Genomic DNA, 23904 nt, shown 5'->3' with positions numbered 1-23904 from the left:
GAACCCAAATTGTCTCCTACCAGATACGAACATCAAATACCAGCCCAGTTCACAACACAGATGAATGAAGATCTCAGTTACTGTGGTTGGTATTTCAATTTGCTTTGGCAAGGACACCGGGTGTGCAGACCTGAAAACCCAGGCCCCGGGAGAAGTTATTTTACTTTCTAAAGGCCTTGATGCTTCTCAAATGAATGTTTAAAAGGTTCAGTACTTCCTCCTGAAGCTTCTTCATAAGGTGGTGAGTTTTTAGAGAAAACAAAGGCCTGGGAATGGGGCGGATGTCCTCAAATGTCTGAATTCAACAGCTCTTTGCCCTGTTTTCCAGAGCTTGAAAATTTTGTGACCTCCGGATCAGGCTTTCTTCCATCTTCTCCAGTTCTCTGTATCTAGCTAGCTATTCATATATCTTGCTCTCAAATTTTCTGCATCCTATTCTTCCAAGTACTGAATGTTTCTCATTTTGGTCAGCAGGCTGCTTCTCCTGGTAATTTGCAGAAACTGAGGGGAGGGGACCGCCTTTAGTCACTTGGTGGCGCGCGCGAGCCTCGCAAGGCCCTAGCCGCACCTGCTCTTAACTCCAGCCCCACCCGCACCTCTGTGCTCTGGGAACCGCGCCCCCAGCCGTCCCTAGCAGCAGAGCACCTGGTGCTCAGGGTCCTGTTGGGCAATGTCGTCCGCATTTGGCCCTTGCAGGAGGCGTTGCGGGATGCGGGCGTCCGGGACGCCAGCTTCCTCCCCGCTGCCGCTCCCCAACCCCCGCCCATCCTCCTCTGGGCTCTGAAAACCCAAGGCTTCCCAGAACAGTTTAGGATCAGCCGCAGGACTACAGTCAGCCGGCGGCGCGGATTGTTCAGGAAAGGACAGCCTCCCTCGGCGCGCTCCAGCCTCCCTGGGAAGCCCAGACTCTCAGCAAGCCCCGGGCAGCTAGAGGAGCAGCGGAGCCTTGGGGTTGAGCTAGGGAAAGGCAAGGGCGTGTGAGTGTGTGTGATAGACTGTGGGGGTGGCTGTCTCGATCTGAGCACAGGAGAGGGCAGGGATTGAGGCAGAACCCCTGGGTGTCCCCTGCCTGCTCCTGCTCCCCGGCGCCCTTCATCATGGACTTGCTCGGAGTTGGGGTGGACCACAGCAGCGGCCAGGAGCTGGCTGTCGGGCCCCGGGATTCGGCAGGTACGCGCGCTTGGATGGCGAGATAGGATGGCCGCGCAGCGCGATCCTCGCCGTCCCCACGCAGCGGTCCCCGGGAGGTGCCGCTGACTCTAGAAGCGCACAGGGGTGTGGGCGGAGGCCGCCCAGCCGCGCCCGCACCTTCCCCAGTCCTTTCGCCGCTTCCACCCACTCGCACCTGCCGCTGCGCGGATACCATGTCGAAGGCGGCTGCAGGCGCGGCGCCGGCGGCGGAAAGTTGTCCCTCGGCTCCGGCCGGCGTGTCGACACCCGCGGGCGTGGAGGATCTGTCCAAAGTGACGGACGAAGAACTGCTGCAGTGGAGCAAGGAGGATCTGATCCGCAGCCTGCGGCGCGCCGAAGCTGAAAAGGTGAGCGCGATGCTGGACCACAGCAACCTCATTCGCGAGGTCAACCGCCGCCTGCAGCTGCATCTAGGCGAGATCCGAGGGCTTAAGGTGAGTACTGGGCCTGGCAAGACCGCTGGGCTGGGCGTGGCAGGGTTCTGGGAGTCGCGGTGGGAGTAGGGTGGGAGAGCCAAACTTTCGTCCCTCCGTCAACAGGTGAGCTTCTCCCTTCTCCCAGGAGCACCCCTCGTACCCATCTCCAGGCTTAAAGTTTTCCAAACTTTGGAGGCCCTTTCTTTTCTTCTTAAGGGGACTTGGCCTCTGGCTTTCTCCGATGCTTCTGAGACTAAGGGAACAGGAACCAAGGATGCTAGAAGTCAGAGAGGGGCACGGTGAGCACAGGGGGCCTTTAGTATCCCAAGGAATAAAGATGTTTCAGGAATTAGGTTACAGTACCCCACGGGAGAAAACTAGCAAGCTTGCCAGCCCTGTACATGTTCGCCTTTAGGGGTCGGGTGTAGCTGCTTGTGCGCCACCACTAGCTTTCTGGTGAGCAGAGGGCAAAGAAAGGACACCACTGCTGGGAGCAGGAGAGAAGCCTCGGGTACCACCCGAGGAACCAATTTGAGTCTGACTCGGTGCTGGGTGCAGGCAAGCGTGATTTCTGCCTTCAAGTCTTTTACAGCTCCTATGATTTTCTTCCCTTACTAGTGTTCGCATCACCTGGTCCTGCTTCATTTCCATGCTCTCTTTCTTCACTTGGATTTCACACATTAATTTTATTAAGCATGGGGTGGGGGCAAGTGTAGGGGGCGCCTGGTAAGTAATGCTTTGTTTTTGTGTCGGGTCTACTCCCAAACCCAGGAACTTTCTTTTCTCTTCGGAGAGCTCTAATGTGCCAGTCAGGCTGCAGCAGACCCGTCGGGAACCGCCCTGCTGCTGTGCACAGCAAACTTCCTCTGCCTCACAGTTAGCCCGGAGCCTTCTGATAGTCCTTCCTCTCATTGTTCTGCTTTTGTTTATAGGAAGCCAGACACAAATGAAATCAACATAGGAACCCCAGGGACCAAATTCCCTCTACGCACAAAATGTTCCTGTCCCTCTCCTCTCCCCCTCGGATTCTCAGGGAATAGGCGCTATTCCTTAGCTGCTCCAGCGCTCCAGCTCTGGGATTCTGGGTGATGAGGAATGTGAAGGGCCAGATGTTCCAGACTTACCTATTTGTGAGCTCCCGCGGAGATGGCTCCCTCAGGCCCAAACCTGATGTCACACACTGCCTAGAACAGGTGCAGATATGACGATGCCCACTGTCCAAGTCTTTCTCGTTTTTTAATTTATTACTAATGAGAATTTATTAAATACCAGACTTCTTGGGAAAAATGAGAGGAAGGCTAGAACAGAAGGAATATGGTCTTCGAAGCAAGTTTGGAGAATTCTCATTAATCAAGGTGACAAACTTGTAATTAATTTCTCAGATCTTTGTTTTATTTATTAATAAGATGAGAATGGTAAGCTCTGTTTCCCAAGGTGCTGTAAGAATAAGGCACAACAATGTAGAGGGTTTTGATGCTGGAAACTGTGGTAGCTACTGTCATCAGGGGAAAGCATGAAGTAGACCCATGTGCTTTCAGGAGCTGGGTCTCTTGGCAAGGCTGGGTAGTAGGACTTGTTTGTGATGCTCTTGTTTAGTCTTCTTCCATGGTTTGAAATACAGTGTGGCTTAGGAGAGTTTCTAGTTAACTTCTAAAGATTTCACTTGGATGAAAAACTATTATTAATAGCTCAAGAAATCTTTGGAAGTTCTTTTAGACTGTGTATGCTAACTATGTGCAAGTCTAGGGGAGGGCAGGGAGGAGAAGCATGAGTGGAACATTAACTGGTCATTCCTACAGTAGCCTCATTGGGACAAATAACTATGGAGAGTTAAGAGCAACTGTTCTTCAGGTAGGCAGCTTGGAGGGCTGGATTCATGAGCCAATATTACAAGGCTCAGTGGAATGAGAATCAATGGAAGTGGTCAGTAGGATGTTCATGCATGGTTTAGATCCCAGAACCTGACTAGGCCAAGGGCAGTTTGGATGGAAGTTTCCCTGGACTCTATAGTGAGCCATGAATGTGCTTGACTAAATGAGTGATAGGAAAACTTCCTTATGTTGTTTTAAGTGGAAGAAGGCCATTCTATTTTGGGGGCCTCTAAGGGCTTGGCACTCTTGAAGACTATAAATGTTGGGTAATTGGAACCACAACACCTTTCTGTGACCTGACTTTTAAAATCATATCTAAATATTTTGAAGTGACTAGGTGGCAGTGCCAGTGTACAGCTTGGCCAGCTTAGGGGAAAGGTTGGTCCATCATCCCAGTCTTCTGATCTGCTCAGTGATATATTATAATACCACATAAGCTTTTATGAAGGTTGAACATTACACAGACGTAGTGAGGCCAGTGAGTTGGGAATGCTTACTCAAGGCCACACAGATGGGAAATGTCCAGGATCCTCTTTGTCTGGTGTGTGAACCCAGAGCCATGCGGGAGGAAATGCTGGTTAGTGTTGGTTAGAATATTTGGAAGGATCTCAGAAGCATTTGTGTGTACTGCTGAGCCTGGAATTCTGGTAGGGATTGCTTGGGAGGAATTGAGTAGCTGAAGATTTGTTGCCTGTATTATTATTATTATGAATTTCACCACAGTCCTCGTATATGTTAATTTGATGTTGCTATGATAAAACACCATGACTATGGCAGCAAATGACATGGTAGCAGGAGGAGGAAGCTGAGAGCTCAGACCCACAACTGCAAGCACAAAGCTGGTGGTAGAGATAACAGGAAGTGGTGAGAGTAGCCGTTGGACTCTCAGAGCCCAACTCCAGTGACGCACTTCTTCCAGCAAGGCCACACCTCCTAAATGTCTCCCAGATAGGGTAGCAACACCAACTGGAGGCTTTGGAGACTTGTTCAGGCAGCTGAACCTGATAGGAGTGTTGATGTTTGCGGGCATTATCATTCTATCATTTGAGCCATTGTACTTCTTAACCCCCGATGTCCACAGAAGAGATGAGAGCTACATGAAGACAATTCTTCTTGTACTGGAGATACAGCTCTTAATATTTTCAGGTGGAAATTCATTCAAATGAAGAGCAGCACAATTTGAAGTTCATGTGGAGAGAGGTCAATGTTGAATAAGTTTTTGAATCTTATAGATTTTGTTTGGTATCATTTTCTTTGAATACCTAAAGCTTCTAATTTCCTTTAAAGCATTAATATCAAGGGCTAACCTTCCTACTGTACACTCCAACATAACAGGACCTATCTAAAAAGAACATGGGGTTCTTTCTCAGAAGCTGCAGCTGTAGCTTGTTTGGGCTATAGGCATAGAACTTTAAAGAATTGAGATGCCCATAAATATATATATTGTGTCCACTGTATGCTGCATAACATAAGTATGTTACAGATACAGAGACATCAGACATCTGCTCCTTACGTGGTCAGGGCTCTACATGAGAAAGGAGATAAGACGGTGTCTAGTGAATGCTCAAGTATGTCAAAGGCTTACATGTTGGATAGAAGAGTCATTTCATCATGACAGTATTATGGTTCTGGGAGACACTTAGAGAAATCTCTCATCTTTTGTAACTTCATACCAGTAAGGAGATATTTTCTACTTGGAAACATAATCAGACAGAAAAGGGATTTATTCATTTTCCATGGCAATGGGGAGGTACCTGAAGTATTTCAGGACAGGCTCAATATGCATAAAGTGGTTTTGAAGACCAGGCTGGCAAGGAGTGCTGACTGAGGCTAGTGAGGAAAGACAGAAGACAGGACAAGGCAGTGTCTGAAGGTAGGAGAAGAGACAGTTTTTTTTTCCACTGGCATTTTTCATACATGTTACTACTGTCTGAACTTGCTTTCTGATACTCCTTTACCAAGTTGTAGGATGCTAGGTTCTAGGGTATCATGAATGTGCATGAACATCCCCAAATATTTTCACCAGTCCCTAGCGCATATATATATATATATATATATATATATATATATATATATATATATATATATAGTTTATGGTTACTAACTCTTTGTGAATGAAGAAACGGATTACTATTCATGCTACAGAGTAGACAGAGACAGGACATTTGAGGCTATGTTGCACTTGAGGGATGTTGGGGAGTGGGAAGCTACTCCTAAGGGGGGTGCGAAGCTACTGAAACCTCACGGTAGGAGGGAAAAAAGGTAACATTTGGAGGTCCACGTGGCACAGATTTGTTTGGCTCAGAAACAGAGGTCGAGGGAGGAGATGCTGATGATCCTGCATTCTTACAAAGAGCATTAGGTGGAGGTGACATTTACTGAGAGGTGTGTTTTGGAGAGGGGTATTAGAATAGCTTATGTTAAAGGTGAGTTGCCTGGAGGAATTTCCAATGGCTATGGCCAGTGACGGTGGATAAAAAAGCCCCTAATGGGCATCTGTGTTTTTCCCTAGGGAGTGAGGACATTGGCTGGCTCATGCTCTGTTGTGTCTGGAATCGTCACATCAGCTTTTTCAAAGTGCTGCCTCAGAGCCTCTCAGCATTTTCAAGGCACAAATAACTTTCTTTTCTCCTTTTAATCTCTTCTCTTTTCCTTTCTCCTCTCCTTTTCTTTAGTGGGCATAAAACTCACCATAGCTGCTTTAAAGTTCTAGAAAGGCTCCTGCTTCAGCCTCCAGGGTTCCTGAGATTCCCTATGTGAGCCACCGTGCTACCATCTTTGTTTCTGGAGTGTAGGGCAGGGAAGTCTAGTCTCCAGACCAACTTCCTGCCTATCAACTGGCTGCTCACTAAAAGCTGGCGGAGCGACGCTCCTTGAGGCCCAGGTTCTTCTGTGAAAAACTCTTAATTATCATCTCCTAAGCATTCCGGTGGAAAACTGAATAAAATAACTGGTAGAATATCCCGTAAGGAACTTAACCAGAACCCATAGTTTAACGTTATGGTTATCTTCAATTTTCATCTTTCTGTGGTCTCTCACCTGGCATGCTGTGGTTCTCAACCTTCCTAATGCTGTGACTTTTTAATATCATTCCTCCCGTTGTGGTGACCCCCACCATAAAATCACTTTCTTTGCTACTTCATAACTATAATTTTACTACTATTATAAATCATAACGTAACTATCTTTGGATATAGAGATTTGCCAAAGGGTCATAAACCACATGTGAGAACTACTATAAGGATTATTCAGTCCTGGGGCTTTCCATATTGAGGGTCTAGATGACAGGCCACGTCTTCTGTCTGCCTCCCTTGACCTTCCATCTCTCTTTTCAGGATATTAACCAGAAACTCCAGGAAGACAACCAGGAACTGAGGGACCTATGCTGTTTCCTGGACGATGATCGGCAGAAAGGCAAAAGGGTATCCCGGGAGTGGCAGAGATTGGGTCGCTATACAGCTGGAGTGATGCACAAGGAAGTGGCCTTATACTTGCAGAAGTTGAAGGAGCTGGAGGTGAAGCAGGAGGAGGTCGTGAAGGAGAACATGGAACTTAAGGAACTCTGTGTGCTGCTGGACGAGGAGAAGGGCGCGGGATGTGCTGGCAGTCGCTGCTCCATCGACAGCCAGGCCAGCCTGTGCCAGCTGGTGGCCTCTGCTGCCCCCTATGTACGGGACGTGGGTGATGGCAGCAGCACTTCCAGCACCGGCAGCACTGACAGTCCGGACCACCACAAACACCATGCCAGTGGGGGCAGTCCTGAACATTTACAGAAGCCCCGAAGCGAGGGCAGCCCAGAGCACAGCAAACACAGGAGCACCAGCCCTGAACATCTACACAAACCCAGGGCTTCTGGGACCCCAGATCATCCCAAAGCACTGAAAGGACCCAGCCCTGAGCACCACAAACCCTTGTGCAAGGGCAGTCCGGAGCAGCAGAGGCACCCACATCCAGGAAGCAGCCCCGAAATGCTGCCCAAGCACAAGTTGAGTGGGAGCCCTGAACATTTCCAGAAGCACAGGCCAGGAGGCAGCCCAGAGCATGCCAGGCACAGTGGAGGAAGCCCTGAGCATCTTCAGAAGCATGCCCTGGGTGGGAGCCTGGAGCACCTCCCCAGAGCCAGGGGAACAAGCCCAGAGCATCTCAAACAACATTACGGGGGCAGCCCTGATCACAAACATGCAGGTGGCGGTGGAGGCAGCGGCGGGGGCAGCAGGGAGGGCACCCTCCGGCGGCCTGCTCAAGAGGATTCATCACCCCATCACCGGAATGTCTACAGTGGCATGAATGGTGGGTCAGTAAGCGCTGGGGAGCTGCTTTGGCTTGGCAACTCAGTAGACCATTACGAATGCAGAGGGGATCTCCAGTAGTATTAGGAAGAAGGAGCTTTGGCTAAGGGGCAGGTTGGTGGGAGACCTAACATTTGGGAAGAATAAAGATCATGTATTTCTTCCCCCTTTTGCCCTTATTTATTTTATCTTATACAACCATCAGCCAGCTGGAGCTTGGGTGGGAGGGGTTACAGAGGAAAGGTGAACTGTTCACCTTGTGTGCTGAGTTGCCAGGGGGAATCTATTCTTCATTGGATAAAAATAGATTCTTTAACTGTGTCCTTCAACACATACACATGCAGTTAGCTGTATGCTGTTTCTTACCAGACATTACTTGTGGCATGGTTTCCAGATGAATCCAGGGGATAGCTTGTGCGCAGGAAGAAATGAATATTGAAAAACAAGAATGAGATTTCATGTTCCTAAACAGACTCCCTGAAGTTTGCTCAAGTAACCCTGCATGCACCTTTGTCTTGATTTTGTTTTAAATTTTCTGTTGGGTTGGGGTGAACCCAACTTCAATTGTGACCTTTTTTACTTGCATTAATAGAGCAAATGATTCCTTCTCTACTCATAACCCTTCACCGACGTCTCAACCATATTCTGAACCTGATGTTCTGACATGGTAGGAGACATCTTTCTGGGTCAGTTAAATGTGCCTGTTTAAAATGTGCACTGTCTGGAGTCTAGAGAGTGGAGCACCCACTGTAATTGCTGAGGCGACATTCTTAAACCTGTTGGAAGAAGCTTAATTTTCTGCATCCTGGTTCTGAAGTCACATTTAACTTGAAAAAGAAATCATTTCTTAAAGAAAATAAAAATGGTCTACCCCCGCCCCCAGCCCTGACATCCAGTTCTTTTGATAAGTATCATTGGGTCGGAATGGTCATGATTGGTCTTTATCAACTGTGGGGTTTCCATTCAAGATATCTGAGCTTTATCATTCTATTTCAAATCTGCTCCAGAGTCTGTGGACAGTCAGCTCCAAGCAGGGGTGGAGGTAGCTGCCAGTTTTAGCAGTGACACAAAAGGGTGAGTTTTCAATATTGTAGCTGTGGACTGACTTGTTGGACTCCATTTCATTGTAATCCTTCTCACTACTGCTAAAATAGACTCTGGAAGTTTGCTGTCTGGTATCCAGCGCTCTGAGTGAAAAGAGGAAGAAGAACAGGCAGGCAGGGAGAACACAAAGCTGATGCTTGCTTTGTTTTGCATTGAGAGGTGGCTGGGAGAAGCCAGTTCCCTGTCATGGTTCCTTGATGGCTGTGGGCAGCTTTGGCCCCATAATCCTCCTCAAGGGCCCAAAGTCATTTAGAAAGAGAGTTTGGTTGCTTCTGTTATGAGTGGGGTGACTGGTTATGACGCTTGTCTTCAAGGGCCACAGTCGGTTAATGGAAAGGTACAATTAATGCCTTTTCCACTTGTGATTACTCTTTAATGAGCTTGAGGAGTAACTCTGTGTACTATTTTAAGGAAACTTTTCTTAAAAAAGACAGAGGGAAAAGCAATTCACTTATAAAATGGTTCTTTAAATAAACAGCAGTTTATTGTTTTATCTTATTGTGTTTAAAACATTACAGTTATTTTTATTTGTAAATTATCATTGCATAATTATATTAGGTAAAATGGGTGTATTGGTTCTGTGTAGAGAACATGGCATGGTCAAATTGATCTAATTAGTATATTCATCATACAGCTTAGAAATCGTGTTTGTGGAGAGACATTTGAAGTTTGCTCTTTTATTTCGAGATGTGTAATATCTTGTTAATACCTATAGTCATCCTGCTGTGCCTTACCCCCTCTGCCCTTCTGTCTGTCTGGAAGTTTTAGTTCAATTGAATGTTTGTGTAGCATGTGTAAAGCCTTGAGTTTGGTCCTGGGCTCTAAAGAAAAATCAGTTGATCCAATATGTTGTTCTACTCTTGGACTTTTCTATCTTGTCCCAGTGGTCGTATGTCTTTACAAGTTTTTTATTGCACTACCTTGTTTTCATTAAGATTAATTTTTAATATATTTTAAATTGAGTTTGATATCTCCAGCTCTGTTCTATTGCTTAACATTGTTTTGGATGTCAAAGGTCATTTACATTCATTTTAATTTAAGAATTTTAAAAGTAATCTATTTGAAAAATGACATTGGGATTTTGGTAACGATTACATCAATTAATCATGGATTATAGAATATTCTTTAGTTTATCTCTTTTTGCATTTATTTCATCATTTTTTATAGTTTTCGGCATACAGGTCCTATACTTCCTTGTGTGTGTGTGTGTGTGTGTGTGTGTGTGTGTTTGATATTGGTAGTGAATGTGTATATGTATTCATATATAAAGTTTAAAGGAAGGACATCAGGAGTCATGTTGTATCCCTCCTCTTATTCCCCAGAGATAGGTTCTTTTATTGAACTTGGAGCCAGGCTGGTGCCCATCTGTCTCTGCACCCCACACCCTGACTTCCCCCAGTGCCCTGCTTTCAGGCACATTCTGGGGTATACCTGGCTTTTTACATGGTTCCTGGGGATTAGAACTAAGGTCCTTATGCCTGCATTGCAAGTAGTCGTACCCACTAAAACATCTCGTCAGACCCTTCATTAAGTTTATATAAATCTTTTTACTATTTGTTGCTTTCCCTAGTATAAATGGGAACACCCCCTTTAATTTGCTCGTTGAATAGCAGCTAGTCTCTAATAGAGACTTATTTGGGGACTCTAGGTTTACATCTTATACCTTCACCTAATTTGACGAATAGGTGTAACAAGTTTTTGTTCTTTAAGATACATTAGACATTTCTCTATAAAAATCATGTTATCAGCAAACACAGGCGGTTTCGATTCTTCCTATCCTATCAGGATGCGTTTGATTTCTGCCTTGGCAAGGGCTGTCAGTCCTTGGGCGTCTTAGAGAACTTACCTTCTGAGACTCAGGATAGTGTGAGCCATGGGTTTATCAAGCTGGCTTTGACTGGACTGAAGCTCATTTTTTTCTGTAATTTGTTGACTTCCTTTTTATGAAAAGATGTTGATTTTTGACAAATGCTTTTAAAGGTGGATCGTCAGATAAAGATGATGTTATACATGACCTGTATTCAGGTAAACCAAACAAATAAATTTTAAAATTTAGCAGTATAATAATTCAAATCTAGCATAAGGGTTATATGGTTGAAAAATTTCATAGCTACTTCAGTCCTTGTCACTGTTTTCATTCCTCAGTAATGGCTCTTTTGCTAAGAGTTGATAGTCTCACCATGCAGTTCCAGTACTTATGCACTGCATTTTTATTTCTGTAATTAATTGGAAACTGAAGAGTTATAATGAGATATTTACGGATCATCAACCTGTAAACTTGGGCATTGGGTAACTTGTATTCATTCTGCCCTTGCAAATTAATTTTTGATATGGATGGTAAGACATACTTTTCCCTACTTTTAAATCCACACAAAATTTGTTGTGGTCATTGGTGTATGAACAGATAAGAACCAGCCAGGAAGTTAATCCTGAATTGCAGATTGGCTGAGTCATATCCAGAGCCACTCTGTTTAGGAGTGGTATGAAATACGAGTGCTGTGGATTAAGCTCTTGCATATTTTTGCATGAACAAGAAGCACATGAAAGCAAGTGGGAAGATGGTTTGGGATATGACAGACTGAAACTGGTAAACTCAGCTCTGGCAGGGCACTTCCTAGAGGCTGTGTATCCCCACACCCACACCTGCGCACACTAAGGAAATCTATCCCCACACATGGTTATCTTAGCTCACTGTGTCTCTGGCATCTTTAAATCCTCTCCTGCTTTTAGTCCTTGACCTTTATCTACTAGTTTCTTTTGATCGTCGTACTTGATGTAATCATCTCAATCTAGAAAGCAAAGGGAGATTTTTAGATACATTTTCACTCTTTAAGCTTCTAAGTTCTTATAATCGTTCCTCATAGCTGTTTGAAAAACAACAAAATTAGCATACACAAGCACGTATCTTCCAGACAAACCGGAATCTTCAGGCATGGACATACATTTTTATGTGTTTTTTTTTTTCTTTCTAGCTTATAGAGAGCTGAGAGTTCCATTTTCAAAAGACGAAGTAGATTCAACATTTAATGCATTTCAACTTTAAAGAATATTACCGTTTATTAAAATTGCTTGTTGTACTCCAGATTTGTAATTACAGAAATCAAGAGTAGCTATTCCTAGCTATATACCTCAAACATTGAAAGGATGGGTTTTTATTTGATGATTCTGTCGAAATGAAACTTCAAGTTGAAGTTTCTTAGGAAGTTCAAGTGTCTCCTTTCTCAAGTCTTGCTTGCAGACACCAACTGGAGGGTCTTTGCCTTTTAGTGGAATTCTAGCTCAGGTCATGAATATCTTGGATGACTCAGGCTCTTTTAGCTACAGCTCTTCTCAGTTGTTGATCTCAGAGTCAGTTTACCCACTGAGCATTATCAGTGAGTCAAATAGTTTTAGTAAACAAGCAGTTAAAAATTTTTAATTCCAGAGGCACAAATCTTTGGTTATCATAAAAGAAGAAGGAGAACACAGAAGGAATACTAGACTTTATGGTATTCTTTTTTCTTTTGAAAGCAAGAGGGACACAAAATGATCTCTTTGTGTCCTTTAATCACATTTTTTTTTCCTTTTTTCTTTTGTTGATTTTTATTTAATATTCTCTCATCCTGACTGCGACTTCCCTTCTCTCTACTCCTCCCAATTCCTCATCTTTTCCATCTCTTGCCGATTATACCCCAGGGACACAAAAACACCACACAACAAGATACAATAAGACCAGGCACAAACAATCACATCAAGGCTGGGTAAGGCAGCCCTTTAGAAGGAAAAGAGACCCAAGAACTTGTGAAAACTGTAGAGTCAAAGACCTACTCTCCCACTGTCAGGAGTATCCTTAAACATCAAACCAACAACTATAACACACACACACACACACACACACACACACACACACACACACACACACACACACGACCTATCACAGATTCATACAAGTTCTACAGTTGCTTCTTCAGTATCTGTGAGCCCTATCCTGCCTACTTGATACCATTTTCCATGCTGTTTCAGGGTCCTCAGACCTCCGGTTCCCACAATTCCTCCTCTCCTTTTGTAGGTTTTCCCAAGCTCTGAGGGGGGAGAATTCAATGGAGAACTCCAACCTGGGGCTCTCTCTCAGCTTCATGTTTGGCTCCAGGTTTCTGTATCCGTTCCTATCGACTGCTGGAGACAGCTTCTCTAATGATGATTGGGCTAGGGCTGGGCTATTTGTATAGCAGAACATCAGGATTTATTGTTGTTGTTTTAACAGTTGTGTTTGGTTCTATCGTAGGACTGTGGACTATCCAGCCTCTAATTTCTGGTCACCCACTCAGTGTTCAGCATGGATTCCCTCTCCTGACATAGGCCTCAAATTAGACCAGCCATTGGTTGGCCACTTTGACAAGTTCTGTGCCACCATTGTTTCAGTACCATTGTTGTTCAAAGGGTTTGTGGCTGGGTTGGAGTTCCAGTTCCATACTAGAAGCCTTGCCTGGTTACAGAATATTACAGTATCAGGTTCCATAGCCTTCATTAGAAAGAGTCTTCTCTAGGGTCGCTTTTATGAAATCTTAGGAGTTTCCACTACACTAGGTTTCACCATTACCCTTAAGATATTCTCTAGCTGTAGTTGTTTCTTCCTGTATTTTCTTCTCCCATTCCTTCTCCCCAATCTGTTCCCTCCTATTCCCATCCCCACTTGTCCCCAATTCACCTACAAAATCTATTTTGTTTCCTCTTTCCAGGAAGATCCATGTGTCCTTCCATGTACAGCCCCCCCTCTTATTAATTACCATCTCTAAGTCTGTGGATTGTAGCCTGGCTATCCTTTATTTTATAGCTAATATCCAGTTATAAGGGACCATCTACCATGGCTGTCTTTATGGGTCTCAGTTACCTCATTCAGGATGATTTTATTCTAATTCTATTCATTTGACTTCAAATGCCATTGCTTTTAGCTGAAAAAATACTCCATTGTGTAAATGTGCCACATTTTCTTTATTCATTCTTTGGTTGAGGGACATCTAGGTTATTTTTAGTTTGTGGCTATTATGAATAAAGCTGCTATAAACACAGCTGAACATGGTTCTTTGTGGTAGGATAGAACATCTTTTAGGTATATGTTTAAGAGCGGTATAGCTGAATCGAGATAGATCAATTCTCAATCTGCTGAGGAGCCACTATATTGATTTCCATGGTGACTGTAGAAGTTTGCACTCTCACTAGCAATGGAGAATTGTTCCGTTTGCTCCACATTAGTCATTAGGACAGATGTAAGTTGGAATCTGAGTGGTGTCAGGTTTGCATTTCTCTGATAGCTAAAGATGTTTGCTGAACATTTTTTAAAAAGTGTTTCTTAGCTATTTGAGGTTCCTCTATTGAGAACTCTCTGTTTAGATCTTTCCCCCATTTTAAGAATTAGATTTTGGTCTTTGTTGATGCTTGGTTTCTTTATATATTTTGAATATTAGCCATCTACTAGATGTGGAGTTGATGGAAATCTTTTCCCATTCTGTAGGCTGCCATTTTGTCCTTTTGATGGTGTTCTTTGTCTTACAAAAGCTTCTCAGTTTCATGAGGTTCCATTTGTTAATAGTTTATCTTGGTGCCTTTACTATAAGGATTATATTCAGGAAGTTGTCTCCTGTGCGAATGCATTCAAAGCTATTCCCCACCTTCTTTTCTGTCAATTTCAGTCTATCTGTTTTATGTTGAAGTCTTTGATCCCCTTAGACTTGAATTTTGCACAGGGCGATAGACATGGATCTATTTTGATTCTTCTACATGCTGATATCCAGTTAAGACCAGCACCATTTCTTAAGGATACTCTCTTTTCCCTGTGTGTATTTCTGTCTTCTTTATCAAAAGTAGATGTCCACAGGTGTGTGGATTTATGTCTGGCTCTTTAATTGGATTATATCAATCAACATGTCTATTATGATGCCAATAACATGTAACTTTTATTACTAGAGCATGAAATCAAGGATGGTGATACATCTTAAAGATCTATTATTGTTCAGAATTGTATCAATTGTTCTAGGTTTTTTGTTTTTCCATATGGATTTGAGTATTATCCTGTCAAGGTACACAAAGAATTATGAAGGAATTTTTATGATTGCATTGAATTTTTAGATTGCTTTTGGCAGGATGGCCATTTTTACTATGTTAATTCTACCAATCCATGATCAAGGGAGACCTTTTCATTTTATGATACCTTCTTCAATTTCTTTCTTCAAATCCTTGATGTTTTTGTCATACACATCTTTCACTTGCTTGGTAAGAGTTATTATCACAAGATATTTCATATATTTGTGGCTATTGTAAAGGTGCTGTTTCTCTGATTTCATTATCAGTCAATTTGCCATTTAAATAGAGGGCTCCTGATTTAATTTTAATTTTAATTTTGAAATTTAATCTTGTATCCAGTAACTTTTCACAAAGTATTTTTCAGTTATAGATGTTCCCTTGTGGAATTTTTAGGGCCATTTATGCATATTATCATATCATCTTTCAATATGATACTTTGGATACAATTTTTATCCTCTAGATCTCCTTAAGTTGCCTTATTGTTCTAGGCAAAATTTTAAGTATTACATTGAATAGCTACGGAGAAACCTTTTTTGTTTCTGATTTTAGTGGAACTGCTTTGACTTTCTCTCCATTTAATTTGATTTTGACTGTAGGCTTGCTGTTAATCATCTATTACGTTTAATATGTCTCATGTAACCCTAATCTCCCCAGTACTTTTATCATGAAGGGATATTGGATTTGTCAAAGGCATTTTTGGCATGTAATGAGATGATATGTGGGTTTTTCCTTCAGTTCATTTATTTGGTAGATTATATTTACTCATAACTAAGCTTTGTACCATCCCCATATCTCTGCAATAAAACCTATTTGATCATTGTGAATGATTCTTTTGATGTATTCTTGGATTTTGTTTACAAGCATTTTATTAGTTTTGTATGTTGAATAATTTAAGAAGTATTGGTGCTAGCTTTTCTTTGAATGCCTGACAGAATTCTTCAATAAAACTATCTGGCTTTAGTTTTTTTTTTTTTTTTTTTTTTTTTTTTTTTTGTTACTGTTGTGGAGACTTTTTAATGACTGCTTCTACTTTACCAGGGCTCATAAGTCTATTTACACCGTTTATCTGTGTTGCTTCAACTTTGGCAAGTGGTACCTATCAAGAAAGTTATCTATTTCTCTTAGCTTTTCCAATTTGGTTGAATACAGGTTTTTAAAGTATGTCCTTACAATTCTCATTTTGTTGGTGTCTGTTGTTGTCCCCCTGTTTGTATCCAATTTGTTAATATTGATATTTTTCTCCATATTTTAGTTAGCTTGGATAAAGGTTTGTCTATCTTGTTTACTTTCAAAGAACCAGCTCTTTGCTTCATTGATTTTTATATCATTCTCTTTATTTCATTTTATTGATTTCAGTCCCTCAGTTTAATTATTTTGCCATCTTGGGTGTGCATACTTCTTTTTATTCCAGAGCTTTGAGATATGTTGTTAAGTTGCTAGTATGAAATCTCTGCAATTATTTTACATAGGCACTGAGTGCTGTGAACTTTCTTTTTAGCAATACTTTCATTGTATTCCATGAGTTTGATATGCTGTGTGTTCATTTCATTGACTTCTGGAAAGTGTTTATTTTCTTTCTTTATGTCTGTCTTGGCTCATTTTTAATTCAGTAGAGAGTCATCTTCCAGGAGCATTTGTAGGCTTTCTGTTGTTAACCAGATTTACTTCATGGTGGTCTGGTAGGATGCAGGGAGTTATTTCTATTTTCTTATATCTATTGAGATTTGTGTTCAAGTTTGTGGTTAATTTTGGAGAAAGTTCCATGAGGTACTGAGATACTGAGAAGGTATATTCTTTTGTGTCTGGGTGAAATGATCTGTAAATATTCTGAAAAATTCTGTTAGGTTCCTTTTGTTTTAAAATGCCAGTTAGTCCCAGCATTCCTCTTTTTTTTTTTTTGGATGAGGTTTTTGTCTGGATGAGGTGATCCAAATATCAGTGCATGAGCATTAGTATGTAACATAAGTTTTGGTAGTGTTTCTTTTACAAAAGTGAGTGTCCTTTTGTTTGGGACATAGATATTAAGACTTGATACATCATGTTGATGGATTTTTTTTTCTTTTGACTATATGGTATCCTCTGTCATCTTTTTAGTAAATTTTGGCTTGAAGCTTATATTTTTAGATATTAAAATAGCTATACCAGCTTGCTTTTCTGGTCAACTTGATAGGACTATCTTATTCCAATCCCTTACTCTGAGGTGCGCTCCTTGAATGCAGCAGATGGATGAGTCCTGTTTTCATATTCACTGTGTTGATCTGTGTCTTTTTATTGGGGAGTTGAGTCTGTTGATAGTGAAAGAGATCAGTGGCCAATGATTATTAATTCCTATTATTTTGTCGTTGGTTTTGATGATGTGTGTATGCTTACCTTCCTTTGGTTTTGGTAGTGTGAGATTATTTATATCTGGTGTTTTCATGTGTGTAGTTAACCACCTTGGTTTGGATTTTTCCTTCTAGCACATCCTGTAAGACCAGATTTGTAGATAGATATTGTTTAAATTTAAACTTATCATGAAATGTTTTATTTTTTCTATTGTGATTGAAAGTTTTGGTGAGTATAATCACCTCTGCTGGTACCTTGGTCGTTTAGAGTCTGTAGCACTCTGTCTAAGCTCTTCTGGCTTTTAGGGTCTCCATTGAGAAATCATATGTGATTCTATTTTGTTACTTGTTCTGTTTTCTTTGCTGTTCTTAATATTCTTTTTTTTGTTCAGTGTGTTTAGTGTTTTGATTATTATGTGATGAGGGGATTTTCTTTTCTGGTCCAATATATTTAGTGTTCAGTATATTTATTGTACCTTGATAGGCATGTCCCTTTTTAGGTTAGGAAAATTTTCTTTTATGGTTTTCCTGAAAATAGTTTCTGGGCTTTTGAGCTGGTACTTTTCTTTTACCTCGGTTCTTATTATTCTTAAGTTTGATCTTTCCATAGTGCCCCTGATTTGTTGGATTTTTTGTCTCAGGAAGTTTTAGATTTTAACATTTTCTTTGACAGATGTATTCATTTCTTCTTTGCAATTTCAATGACTCTGATTCTCTTTTCCATCTGTATTATGTTTATGAAGCTTGCCTCTGTAGTTCCTATTCACTCATCTAGAACTTTTTAGTTCTAGATTCCCCTCAATTTGTATTTTCTTTATTGCTTCTATTTCTATTGTCATGTCTTAACAAGTTTTATTCATTTCCTCCAACTATTTTCTTTCTTTAAGAGATTTATTAATTTCCCCTGATTTCTTTGTATTTTCTGTAACAGATTTATTAATGAATAAATTTCCTCTTTAAGTACCTCTATCATGTTCATAAAGTTGGTTTTAAGGTCTTTTCCTTGTGCTTCAGCTGTGTTGAACTATATAGGGTCTGCTGTGGTAAAAGCTGGGCTCTGGTGGCGATAGATTGCCTTGGCGGTTGTTGACCATATCCCTATGCTAGTGTCTAAGCATCTGGGTCTGGGATGATTATAGTGCTGATTTCTGAGTTTCTCTTTGTTGGACACATGTTTTGTTTCTTTATTTTTTGTTTCCTCTCTGGTCCTCTGCTATTTGTGGCCTGTAGTTTAGAAGGGTGTTTGCATCAGAATTAGGAGCTGGATTTCATACAGTCTCTATGCCTTCTGCCAGAGTTGAGGTCTGAGACAGGGCAACAGGGAGGATTGGAATGATTGAGAATAGGGTAGGGGGCAGTAAGATAGGGGGGATCTGTGAGCAGGCAACCTACATGATATTCTGCAGCCAGAGTGGCTTCTTGTTGAGTTGGGATTTTCTGCCTGAGTTAGGAGCTAGGACATGGCAATGAGTAGGGAGGGAGGTTTGATGATAATGGGGAGGGGTGCACCAAAAGAGTCAGAGAAGTTCAAAGGTTACCTGGACTTCTTGTTGCTAGTTTGGCCTCTGTTTGAGCAGAGGGTCTCTACCTGACTTGTTTTTTAGCACATTTCAATGGACAATAGCTGTGTTTCTCTTTCTTATCCTCCTAGGTCCAGGACATATGGGAAGAAATTCTTCACTTAGCATAAGGCATGGTCTCTTTACAAATGCTTTTGACCACATTGGTAGGAATGCCAGAGTTATAAGCCTAGCTCTGGAAAGTTTCTTGTTCCTTTTGTGTTAACAGTTTAGAGACTATCTCTAGATACAGAAGGAGAGGTCATGTCTCCCAATAACTCTTTGTCCACAGGAGAAACCTGCATCTAGACGCTATCACTTCTTCCAAGTAGGCAGAATGCAAAATTAAGATAGGATTTTCTATATGGCCTAGGCTAGCCTGCTTCCTAGTCCAGCTCCCCAGTGCTATGATTACAGGAAGCCCTGGTTCATGAAACTAGTCTGTATTCTATGAAGTACTTTCTAACTTGGCTGCAGACTAAATTTACTCTACTTTTGAAAATATCAGTGGTTGAGACCTTTACTCAAATATGCATATGATGCTAACTGAGCATTTATCCTGTACACTTTCAGAAATTTCTCACTAGTGGTATGAATGACCAGGCCAGGGGAAAACCACTACATGTATAAGCACTTGTGGCTTGGTGTGAATGCGTCAAACACTAAAATATCCTAGGAGGAAAAAAGTTTATTTCTTCTTTCCTTTGACTAACTCCATTGGTGGAAGGACTGAAAATAGAACACAGGACTGATGATGAGTCTTCACTCCTCTCAACTCTATGTCAGGCCATCTGAATGTTCAATGGCTTTGCAGTAAAATAATCCATGTTTTTGTGTGGTAGAATTGTTTGACTAGATTCAGGGAAATGCTGTCATGTGAGTATTGGAGGACTGCTTTAGTATTTAAATGTTCTGCACCCAGTTGGGAAATGGAATATGGCTTTCTTAGTTGTTCACAGTAGTACAATGCCTACAGTGCTGAGTATTTCCCATAAGACAATGATGCATTTCAGACTTCCCACATTGTTAGTTGTTACCCAGAGTTTTACACTACTCCTAATTGTATACCAATGTTAGTGTGACTAAGGAAAAACATGGCAAAAGTAGCTTCATCTGTGGGAATAAGATAATCTGTCTAGGAGGAACTTTGCAGGATTTCTCCAGAACAAGTTATGCAATGGTGTACCATAGCAGAAATGATCACTCTTACCAATCTGTTGTTTTGCTTTAAAATTAAAAGCCAGGACATTACTTATCCATGTATTCAAACAGTAGAAATTGAAATTCCCTTGAGAGATTTTTAATTTTGAAATGTTAGAACTGAATTTCATCTCTTTTATGTTGTGTTGTGTTAAATAGTTAATGGAACATATAGTGCTTTTTCTTAATATCTTATCGTGATTTGGTAACCTTGTTCATACTTTTATAATCCTCAGCTGAGACTGTTTTGTTTAGCTCTGTACCTCATTTTTTAATAGGGTTATTTGGCTATCTGGAGTCTAACTTCTTGAGTTCTTTGTATATTTTGGATATTAGCCCTCTATCTGATGTAGGATTGGTAAAGATCTTTTCCCAATCTGTTTGTTCCATTTTGTCCTAATGACAATGTCTTTTGCCTTACAGAAGCTTTTCAGTTTTATGAGGTCCCATTTGTCCATTCTTGATCTTAGAACATAAGCCATTGGTGTTTTGTTCAGGAAAATTTCCCCAGTGACCATGTGTTTGAGACTCTTCCCCACTTTTTCTTCTATTAGTTTGAGTGTATCTGGTTTGATATGGAGGTCCTTTATCCACTTGGACTTAAGTTATGTACAGGGTGATAAGAATGGATCGATTTGCATTATTCTACATGCTGACCTCCAATTGAACCAGCACCATTTGTTGAAAATGCTATCTTTCTTCCATTAGATGGTTTTAGCTCCTTTGTCAAAAATCAAGTGACCATAGGTATGTGGGTTCATTTCTGGGTCTTCAATTCTGTTCCACTGATCTATCTGTCTCTGTACCAATACCATACAGTTTTTATGATTATTGTTCTGTAATACTGCTTGATGCATGTATCAAGCATGTATCAGGGATGGCGATTCCCCCAGAAGTTCTTTTATTGTTGAGTATAGTTTCACTATCCCAGGTTTTTTGTTACTCCAAATGAATTTGCAAATTGCTCTTTCTATCTCTATAAAGAATTGAGTAGGAATTTTGATGGGGATTTCATTGAATCTGTAGATTGCTTTTGGCAAAATGGCCATCTTTACTATATTAATCTTTCCTTGGTGTCTTCTATCTTAACCATCATATGTTTTGAGACATGCTCTTCCTGGACCTGGATCTTACTGAATACTTAACATGTCTGGCTGGCAAGTCCTGGGATTTGCTTGCATTTGCCTGACCCTCCAGTCAAGGATTACAGCTGTATATGATCTGAACTCAGGACATTATGCTTACCAGTTTACCTATTTCCAAAGCACTTATTTTGTCTTTTTAATATCTATACTATTTATTTCCCAGGCCTAGACTATACTTCAGATAATTGACCCTTTCTGTAATATAAGAACTCGGATAGTTATGGATTTTTTTTGGTACTTTGGCATAAGCATACCTTTGGCATATAATGTATATGATGAATGCTGAGTCCTGCTTGGCCATATGGACAGAATGGTTTGACATGGTTTCCTGCCACTAGAACAGAACCAGCAGAATGTAGGCCTCCACTTGTCTTGACAGTTGCTGGTATGAGGTGTGTGTGTGTGTGTGTGTGTGTGTGTGTGTGTGTGTGTGTGTGCGCTTCAGGACACCCATTAAAGCTGTGGGAAAGAATTCTGCAAACATGAGTTCAAAAATATATAATTTCTCAGCTATGCAAATTATAAGGATGCAATATGAATTATATGAGGGACTTCATGAACCCAAAAAGACAGACATAGCTGTACTATGAGCCAGCAGTCAGAAAGCTAGAAAGGCAGGCAGATTTCTGAGTTCAAGGTCAGTCTGGGACAGAGTGAGGTTAGCTCCAGGGATAGTAGGGAAGGTGATCTCAGAGAGAGAGAGATCCCACCCAGCTTGCTTATTATCTGTGGTTACAAAAGCAGGCAGCTTCCTGAATTCATTTTCAATGTTTTTTTTTTAAAAATGTGCTTGTTGTGTCTTTCTAAGAATTAAGGGGCTGAGGTCATGGAATGTTGATTTGTGGGATAATCAAGAAGGAACTTGGTGTAAACTATTGAATTGATATATAAATAAAAGATTTGACTTGTAAGAGACAGAGCTACCCAGAGATAGCTGACTAAAGAATGAACACAACTCTTCTAAAATGGTTTCTAGTGTCTATCTAGAGAAAGTTGTCTGAAGAGTGACTATAGCTCTTTCTTGAAACTGTACATAGAGAACTGCTTTGGGAGCTAACACAGCTCTCCTCCCCTCCCCTCCTCCCTCCCCTCCCCCTCCTCCCCTCCCCTCCCTCTCCTCTCTCCTCTCTCCTCTCCCTCCCTCCCCTCCCTCCCTCCCTCCCCTCCCCCTCTCTCTCTCTCTCTCTCTCTCTCTCCTCTCTCTCTCTCTCTCTGGTTTTCTGGTTTTTGGAAACCCAAGAATTACTTTTAGAATTTTTCTAACAGGATTTCTGACTTGATCGGAAAATTCGTCATTTTTTTTTTCTAGCAGCTTTTTTTTTTTTAATTCGATGGGAAAACCCATGAGCTTTCCAAAGAGTTTTTAGATTTCATTCTAGCAAGAGAGAGCTGTTTTAAAACTATCTCTACCAGAGAACTGTCTCAAGCAGAGATTTATCTGGAGAGCTGTATCAAGTAGAATGCAGGCTGTCATCTTGAACCTATAATTTGAAGTCAAATTATTCTTTCTCTGTTTCCTGACACCCCTTCCTAAGAATTCCTCTCCAAACTGAGGCTGGTCTTTGTCAGATGTGTGTTGTCTATATATGTGAAATTAATTTTGAACTCGATTCTTAGGCATATTAAGGATAATTTCATGTTCTGAAATAAGCTGATTTTAACAGAACCAAGAAATTTGAGAGTACACCATAAAACGTTGGAGCGCAGACACATAAAATCTTGGCACAAATTTATGGTGTCTGTAATCTGTGAGATTCAAGTTACTGCTGTGCCTGACAGAAAGCACATTCTCTTCAGAGTGCCATCCGAGTGTTTCCAGGAGGAAGAATTGCTGCTCTTTATTAAGCAGAGAGGCAGAGAGATGGCAGAGTGTGCAGGAGGTTGCATTTTCACCCAGAGAGGGAAGTCTGCCTTTCTTCTCTAAGATAAAGAATGATAATTGGGCTGTGTACCATGACTGTTACTGACAGTGTTTATATTACTACTCTGCCCTGTGTATTCAGGAGCCACCATTGCTTAGACTGGCAGGGAAGAAAGGATGAGTCCTGGTCCTCACTTGAAACTGGGCACATATTCAAGTTCTGGGTAATTAAAACTTCAGAAACAAAACCTTTAGCACTTTAGTTCTTTATGTCTCCTTTAGGCTTTTCTGTGGTGCAGAAAATGATGGATTTTATAGTTATGCAAAGACTATACCTAAATTGTTCTCATCATCCTCTGGGTTTCTTACTTCCACTTTCCTTTCCCTCTTACCCCCTTATTCACCATGTAATTTCTCTCTCTCTCTCTTCTCTCTCTCTCTCTCTCTCTCTCTCTCTCTCTCTCTCTCTTCTCTTCTCTTCTCTTCGTGTTTGTATTTATGTGTGCATGTGTGGGGGATACATATGTGTAATACTGTTTTTATCTATGTATATGCATATGTGTGCTATACATGTGTAGATGGCTGTGGAAGACAAAGGCACTTTAGGTGTTGTCCTGGATAACTTTCCAATTTGTTTCCCATTGAACCAAAGAGCTCACTAATTGGCTATAGTGTCTGTCCTTGGGATTTATTGTTCTCGATGAGCTTTTTTATACTGCATCTCTTCCATGAGTCCTGGAGTTACAAACATGTCATCAAGGCTTGCTTTTACGTGTATGCTCAGTATCCAAAATGAGGCCTTCATTTTTGCATGATAGGCATTTTGTCAACTGAGCCATCTTTCCAGCCCTCCATCTCTCTTTATCCTTGACTGGACATAGAATT

The 23904-nt window shown here is 41.4% G+C and overlaps 1 protein-coding gene across 5 annotated transcripts in view; it reads left to right on the top strand.

Annotated features, from left to right (window-relative positions):
* Window positions 1-370: 370 nt before the first annotated feature.
* The window catches only part of Ccdc85a (coiled-coil domain containing 85A), a 224448-nt gene continuing 200914 nt past the window's right edge, over window positions 371-23904 (top strand). For 4 of the 5 annotated variants that reach the window (XM_032916885.1, XM_032916882.1, XM_032916881.1 and 1 more), the window contains exons 1-2: window positions 371-1625; window positions 6813-7767. In XM_032916885.1, coding sequence (XP_032772776.1) covers window positions 1365-1625; window positions 6813-7767 — 1216 coding nt within the window. In that variant the 5' untranslated portion in view covers window positions 371-1364. The remainder of the gene's footprint in view (window positions 1626-6812; window positions 7768-23904) is intronic. The other variant, XM_032916883.1, reaches the window with a different exon arrangement.

This window comes from Rattus rattus, chromosome 11, assembly GCF_011064425.1.
Source record: "Rattus rattus isolate New Zealand chromosome 11, Rrattus_CSIRO_v1, whole genome shotgun sequence".
Taxonomy (NCBI): domain Eukaryota; kingdom Metazoa; phylum Chordata; class Mammalia; order Rodentia; family Muridae; genus Rattus; species Rattus rattus.
The sequence above is the reverse complement of the archived record's forward strand: the minus strand, read 5'-3'. Positions and strand labels throughout refer to the sequence as shown.